Here is an 8,011-nt window from a genome sequence, read left to right on the forward strand (position 1 = left end):
TCCACAAGAAACTGGGTGGGTTTCCCCTCCACTTTAAGGGTTACCCTGGGTTCAGGGAGGGGGGACTGGGTTCAGACTAGTCACTATCTTCTTACACAGCTAGCACCTTGGGGCCTAATGGTCTCCTCATGGAGGCATAGGGTCCCTTCTTTTTCTTGGGACAGTCTTTAGTCCAATGACCTTTTTCTTTACAATAAGCACATTGGTCCCTAGCCAGCGGCACTTTTCTGTTGCCAGGTACTTTCTTATTAGGTTCTCTAGTTTTTCTAACTACAGTTGCCAAGATCCTATGGAGGTTCTTCTCCTGTCTCTTCTCTCTTTTGAGCTCTCTAACCTCCTTTTCTTTCTGCTTTCTCTCCTCCCTTTCTTCTTCTGACTCTTAGTTATGATATGCCTTCTCAGCTACTTGCACTAACTCTCTGAAGGACATGTCCTGTAATCCTTCAAGTTTCTGCAACTTTTTCCTGATATCTCTGCTAGATTGGACAGTAAAGGTGACAGTAACTGTTGCCTTATGCTCTTCACTGCTAGGATCATAGGAGGTAAATTGGTGAAAGGCCTCCATGAGTCTCTCTAAGAAGGCCAAGAGAGACTCATTTGACCCTAGCACCACTTCCCTTCCCTTAGTCAAATTATTGGGGTGGGGGGGGCGCAGTGTGCTACCCCCTGAGACCTGCCATCAGAGACTGGCAGTAGACCTTCAAGTGCTCCCTACCTTCTGAAGTATTGAAGTCCCAGTTGGGTCTGGTCAATGGGAAGACTGTATCTATATCTGCAAGCAGGAGGGAAGGATGACCATCATCCCCTGGGACATTCTTCCTGTCTTCCAAGAAGATGAGCTGTTTTTCTTCAGTAGTAAAGAGGACCTGTAGGAGCTGCTGACAATCATCCCATGTAGGCTGATGGGTAAAAAGGACAGATTCTACTAGGTTAGTTAGACCCTGGGGATTTTCAGAAAATGGGGGAATCTAAGACTTCCAGTTATAGAACTCAGCAAAAGAGAAGGGCCAATGTTGGAACAGTTGATGACCTTGATCATCGGGAGGTCCATAAGCATGGAGAGGCAATTGAGTCGGGGTGTCTATCGACACCCCACACTGGCTCCGCATTCCTAGGGCAGGTCCTGCAGCCTTGCCTACTGCTGAGGGAGGGTAGTTGGGTAGGCCTTCCGATGCTGGAGGAGCGGAAGGACCTGATGCCTGAGGATGGAGGGCAGGGGGATATGAAGGTAGGGGTGTCTAAGAGGAGCAAATCAGGGTCTTGATTAGAGGAGATGACCTCCTTTAGAGAGTTGTCTTGCAGAGCCAAAATCTTCTTGGGTCCTGGAAGTATAACAAAAGGACAGATCCAAGATGGTAGGTTTGTGACCAGATCTTCCCACACAACAATGTAGGGAACCTGGTCAGGATGGCTGGCAGACCCAATCCCAAAGATCATCTTCTTGACTGCCTATATGATGGGGAGGGAGAAAGATCCTTTCACCAGCCACCCTGCCTGTTCTGCCATTCGGAAGAACAGAGAGTTGTCCATTTGTCCTTTTGAACAGCAACAGACAACTTATAAGCCCTGGTTTTACTTCACCCCAATGTTTCAGGGTAAATCAAAAGGGGTTGAAGCAGTCTGTCCAAAAATAACATCAGTTCCAGTCCACACACAAACAGAAAAACATAAAGTAAAATACCAATGTGCCCCTGCCATGAGCACCACAAGAGAAACACCAAATCACTTGGAATAGATCTTCTTGCCAAAGACCTCTCATGAAATCAAACCTTTTCAACTTTCTACTGGGAGTCTGAAACATCCTCCAGGAATCCCATAGCCACAGCTTTACTGCACGTCTAACTACTACTTCTGGCTAACTCAGTCAAGCAACTTCTTTGCTGAGCTTCAAAACCGAAACCAAGCTAATCAGCAGCTGAGTAGAGACAGAGAACACAGAAAACACAAAAACACAACCGTGGTACCTGCTCCAGTAGTCTTCATTCACTGGTCCCAAGAGAAGGACTTTTCCTGGCCAATGCACCAAATGTAAGACCCAAAGAGCCTTACATCAGGAATGTCTCACTCATAGAAACACAGACATAGAGATCCATGCAACAAGCATGAGGTTTATTGATCCAGCACATTGGGGTCACCCTCCAATCAGGGCAGAGATGATCCCCAACATTCCAAGCACACAGCTTTTATACAGTTATTGAAGGTAGGCTTTGGTAACAGCATGAATTGGTTTATACCCATTTGAGGCCCGCACTGCCCTTTCTTGGAGTTGGTGGCTCCAGGCAAGGTGTGGTCTTAATCACTAGAAGAGGGACCCGAAAGATTTTTGGTTGTTATTTGCACCTGCTTTACCCTGCAGTAGGAGCGAAAAGTTTGTATTGCTGGGACATTCCAGGAAGGGAATGGACATTCCTGGCAAGATCTTTCAGCAACCATCTTATGTTCTATAAGTTCACACACCATATATTCGTTATTGTTCAGTCATTTTTGGATTCTGGTGGAGCTGAAAAACTACATATTCTCCTAGCCAGCCCAGGCTTTTTACTTTTGAGAAAATGGTTTCCAGATGGCATTCAATCCAAGCCAAGACATAAACAGGTACAAAGTTTTTATCTTTTAAGTTAAGATAGAAGATAGTGTTCAATTTTATTGACAAAGATGTTGGACTGCATGTCAAATATACCCTATACCAAATAATTTACAATGTATGTAATAGTGGTAGTCAATTTATATTTTGAGAGAAAGGATTTTTTTTTTGAACAAAAAGGGTGAAATGTTGTAGCATTTTCTCTGTCCAATCACATTAGGGCAGTGTCAGGCCTGTGATTGGACAGGAATAGAGAGGTGGAGCTAGAGTTGGAGGAGGTCAGGAGCAGGAGGAAAAGAAGAGGTCAGGGCAGGAGGAAAAAGGAGGTCATCATGGAGACAGATGATGAGGAAGAACCAGACCCCATGAGGTTATACAACCAAGTAAAGATTCTTACAAAATAGATTAATTGGGTTAGAATATTGACTTTATTATTTGGTTCTGCAATTATTGTATTGGCATCTTATAAATTGTGATATTATTATATAAACCTGATTGGATATTAAGGCCTTACGAGTCATGCTTTACTTACCAGGTGTTAGGCGCTATTTAGATCAATGATTGTGGGGGCATGTAAAGAGTTGCATGTGAGCGAGATGTTTTTAATAGCTGGGAGAGAATAATAAGAGCCTGCTGGGACGTGGCCCAATGGGAAAGCAAGTTTGTGTGGTGGAACCATTTTTTTTTTCTTTTTTATAATTCCCTTTACAATCTTCTTCTTCTTTAGGTTAGGGGTATTTTCTCCTATCCTTTTTTTGAGAATATTTTCTGGGCCTTTGAGATAGGCTCTTCTTTCTTTATTCTTCTCATTCTTAGGTTTGATCTTTTCATAGTGTCCGAGGATGTTTCATAGTGCTCTAGGATGGGGGTTATTTTATATTTAACATCTTTGTTAACCAATGTATCAGTCTTCTTCTATTTTATCTTCAATGACTGAGATTCTCTCTTCTATCTCTTTTTTTTTTTTCATTTCTCAGATAGCTAAGCATTTAGCAAATCCAGCACAAGACCATAAGGAGATGTCAAAGACATTAAGATTCAGCGGAGTGTTGTTAGAGTGATGGATGCTGATTTGGCTTCAGATTCTCCACTCTGCTGGGAGACAGGAGGAGGGGCTTCTGAAGACTTGACGTCCAGTTTTTTTTTTTTTTAGCCATTACAGGGATCACAGAATGTTTCTTTGCTTTTTCCATTCCCTTCATATCAGAGTAAAACCTTGACCTTGTCTAAGTCGGCATATTTGGGGGTACGGCATTTTCCTTTGTACGGCTTCTACTTTTAGTTGTAAAGTTTCTCATGATCTTCTTGTTGCTGTGAGCACACTCAGGACATAGCAAATTATCTTCCACTCCTGGTTCTGGGATAACACAGGCTGGTAACAGGAAGAGAAAATTCATCCTTTGGGGAGTGTCTGGAACCCAGGTCTGACCAGCAAAAAATTGCAGGCGAACCCAGCCTTTCTTATCTGCAGAGAGCTGCTTGCCATGGACAACACACCATCTGAATTCTCCATTGACTTGTGGCAGAAAGGCCTTTACATTAGAGGGAAGAGGGCGTCGATTCATAGCCATTGACTGGGAAGCTCTCATGGCAATCCTTGTCCAGGCTGCAAATGTGGACCCCTGAGGTGAAGTTTGAATTTCCAGGACACCAGGCTCCTGCTTCCGACATTGGCAGCTGCTTGGAGGCCCGATTCCTCTGAAAACTAACGTGGGTTTCTTGGGACCCTGCTTCATTCTGGCCTCCCGAGATGTGTTGGGAATATAACATTCTTGTTTAGAATACGAGTGTCTCCGAAGTCTCAAATAAACCTCAACCTTCTTGCCATCCGTACTAAAGTTATGATAACGACACCACTCCCGAAGAGTGTTCCGGGACACATCATTAATAGGAGGCAAGGAGGGCGGAGGACAGGTGCTTGGTATGGTCCTTGTTGGGTGTTTGATTCCCGCATACCTCACCAGAGAACAGGCTGGTGGTTTGTGGTCTATAGTTGAAGAAACATTTGATTCCGTAGGATATTCTGTGATTGGCTCCTCCTCAGTATTTGGAACCAGCGTTAATACCACGCTTTCTTCATCCAAGTTTTCCTCAGATTGGTACTCGTTGTAAGTCTCCTGGCCGGAGTATGACATTTTCAGGCAGGCTTGGGGGAAGACAAAGGCAGCAGTTGAATGGATGCCAAATTCTTTTATATATCTCTTCTATCTCTTTTATTCTTTTATTTTAGTTCCTTTTTTTGTTCCTGTTTTTATTTCTAACTTTTCATTTCCAGAAGTCCCTTAGTTTGTGTTTTCATTATTGCTTCTTTTTTCATTCTTAGGACATGAACTGAACTGTTTTAGTCATTTCTTTTAAATGTTTGTCTGTATTTTCTTGCATTTTTAATGGATTTATCCATCATCTTTAAGGACTTTCACTGTCTTTATATAATTTCTTTTTAAGGTTTTCTTCTTCTGCTTCAGCTAAGTTGGATGATTCATTGCCTGCTTTGGTTGGACTGCTGTGCTCTAGTGGAGATATATTGTCCTAGCTCTTATGGTTTGTATTTTTACACTGGCATCTACCCATTTGTGTTTGGAGTGATTACAGTTCTAGAGATTTATTTCTCATTTGGTCTTTTTGGTTGGGTATTTTGTGTTTTGGTTTCTGTTTCTTACCAGTATTTCTAGAAAGTGTGGTGCCTGCGTGTTGCCTGTGGCTGGCCTGCATGGCTGGCCTGCTTGGCTGGCTTGCACGCTCACAGTAATGCCTGTTGATGTTGGAGGTAGGGGAGACACATGGAGATGGTTTCTGGGATTCACAAAAGGCATAGAGAAAAAGCAAAGGGTGTTCTATTTCAGTGCTAGGGAGGAGTCTGAGAGATTTGGTCGGCAGAAGGAACAGAACAGATAAGGTCTATAGGTAGGCTATCTGGTATTCTGGCAGGTATGGCCTATGCTTGTGTTTGGGCTATCCTTTGGAACTGGGCACTGAGATACAGGGATATATAAAGGCTAGGATTCCAGGAGAAGATGGTCTGAGGGTTCCATAAAGTCATGGAACAGGAGGAACCATGTCTGTTGCTGGTGTTTTGTTTCAGTTCTTGGGAGACGCCTGAAGGATTCAGGAAATCTTAACTAATTAATCTATGGCTATACAGAATTGTGAAGATCACTTCTGTTATGTTTAAATAGTTGCTTGGGTATCAGAGAGTATAAAAGACAAAACATTCATGGACTATAAAACTGAGATACCTGATAAAACTAAACCACGTACTTGTGATTAAGATATTGTGAAAATAAAATAGTGACATGATTTTATTCCAAAGTCAAATAGAGATGGTATTGGAATATTATACAAACTGAGATGGTATTGGAATATTATACAAATTATCTGTTCCAAGAGCAGTGAGTGATTTTTTTCAGGTAAAGATCCAATATTCATTCACTAGTTAATCACCCTCTATTCTGTTTCTTTGACCCAGAAGTAAATGTTTATGCAGGTTTCTATATGTTAGCTACTTCAAGAACTTCACATAGAAAATAGATTCATAGATTAAATCTTAATGATACCCCTTGTCACTGACTATACTTCCTTTTTTAGGGATGGGTCTAAACATCCTCCTAAAGGTAAAAGTCATCATAGACAGAAGATGATGTTAGCTTTCTCACTGTAGATACCAATCTCTTAACCACTATGGTATTCTACTTAACACATGGGTTTCCTTTGTGAGAAAATAGAGATAAGCATGTGCAGAATCATGACAAATTTTGCTGGTAGATAAGAGGAATTTTAAAGTCAAATGCAGAAATTCAGAATACAGGAAGCACAACCAAGAAGAGTTATGTAAAAAGTTAAATGACTCATAGAACTTCAGTTAAATTTCAAGTTGATTTTGACCGGTTTCTTTTCAACTAATATTTCCTGCCACAATCAGGATTTAAAAAAAATTGCCCAGCTTTGAAAAACTGGTATAATCAACATAGATAACTACTAATCAAATGTGGACTATGCTGTCTGCCCTTTTAGTGAAAAGATGTGTGTTGAAAGTTTCACTCCTTTTAAAGATTAATTTGTGTTCTAATCATGGTTATAAAATTGTAGCATTTTATTTAAAATGTCTTCTATTTATTAAAGAAATATACTGTTGCTAAATATACATTTAACCTATCACAAAGCCATGTAAGAAAATGAGACATGGTTTCCTGTCCTCTTAACACTACTACAAACAAAACTATTTCAGAATACCTTATCTTACATTAATACCACTTTTTCTATTTATATCAAAGTACAGAACACTTTAGGGGTTTCAGGCCTCATTATTGCCTATTTGGGATTTTCAAAACTACTTTTTACTTTCTTCTTTTTATTTTTAACATTATACTATAATTGCAAAATTTTCCCCATTCCTTTCTTCCCTGAAAACCCTCCATTTTTCCTTGCTCTCTTTCAGATTTATGGCCTCCTTTTCATTCTTTGTATCCCATACACATGTGTATATATACATATACATGTATGTTTATATGAATTTATATGTGTATATACATATATATATATATTTCTAATTATAACCTGTAGTCTAATTATACTCTGTTCCTTGTATATATGTATTCGTGGCTGAACATTTGAAACTGGAAAAATAATTGGTTTGATCTTCAAGGAGAAGATAATTTTTCTAGTTTACAATATTTCTTAGTTACTTGTAGTTCTTTGTGTTAAGACCTATGGGAGGTTTTTTCTGTCCACTTTGGTATGTCTGCTGATATCATCATTGTTTACCTCATGTTTGGGCAGTTATATTGGTGAGATTATAGGTTTAGCTTCTGGTGCCATTGAATACACAGTCTCATACCAAATTCAGCAGTATTTTACCTCTTAACAATCATTTTGGCCCATCTTCTACAATGTTCCCTGAGCCTTAGCTGAGAGAGTGTTTTGTAGCTATAACCATTGAGACAGTTATTTGTATTTGATTGGTTGTTTTCTGTAGAGATCTCTTGTCTGTTGCAAAGATAAGATTCCACGATGAAGGGTTAAGACTACAATAATCTGTGGGCCTAAGGGCAAATGTTTAGATTGTTGTTAAAAATTAAACTGCTTAAATTGTCGTTGTAGGTCCTCCTTCAGTTGATCCATAACTTCACTAGCACGGATTACTGACATAGGTTTACAGTACCAATCATTGTTTCTCCCTTGTTTATCAGATCTTAAGTCCAACTAGAGTGCTACCTTCCCTCTTCACTTCAGTCATTGGACTTCTGGCAGCCTCTGCTTGGGGGCTAACACCTGGGAGCTAAGACAGATGCTCTCTGTTGACTGTTTGTCTTTGAAGAAGCCGCCTGAGCATACCCACCACCTGAGTAAGCCAGCCACCTGAAGATCTTCTGAACCTGGGGACTTTGGCACCTGAACTTTCTTTGTAGTGTTATCTAGAGACTTGTTTTT

The 8,011-nt window shown here is 40.5% G+C and overlaps 1 protein-coding gene and 1 pseudogene across 1 annotated transcript; both read right to left on the reverse strand.

Annotated features, from left to right (window-relative positions):
* Positions 1-2,433, reverse strand: part of LOC116091744 — a 5,463-nt pseudogene extending 3,030 nt beyond the window's left edge.
* Positions 2,434-3,565: 1,132 nt separating this feature from the next.
* On the reverse strand, positions 3,566-4,719 carry LOC116092252 (developmental pluripotency-associated protein 2-like). Its single transcript, XM_031373588.1, has one exon. The coding sequence runs from the start codon at positions 4,717-4,719 to the stop codon at positions 3,811-3,813; it is 909 nt and encodes a 302-aa protein (XP_031229448.1). The 3' UTR covers positions 3,566-3,810.
* Between the last annotated feature and the right edge of the window lie 3,292 nt (positions 4,720-8,011).

This window comes from Mastomys coucha, unplaced genomic scaffold, assembly GCF_008632895.1.
Source record: "Mastomys coucha isolate ucsf_1 unplaced genomic scaffold, UCSF_Mcou_1 pScaffold15, whole genome shotgun sequence".
Classification (NCBI taxonomy): Eukaryota; Metazoa; Chordata; class Mammalia; order Rodentia; family Muridae; genus Mastomys; species Mastomys coucha.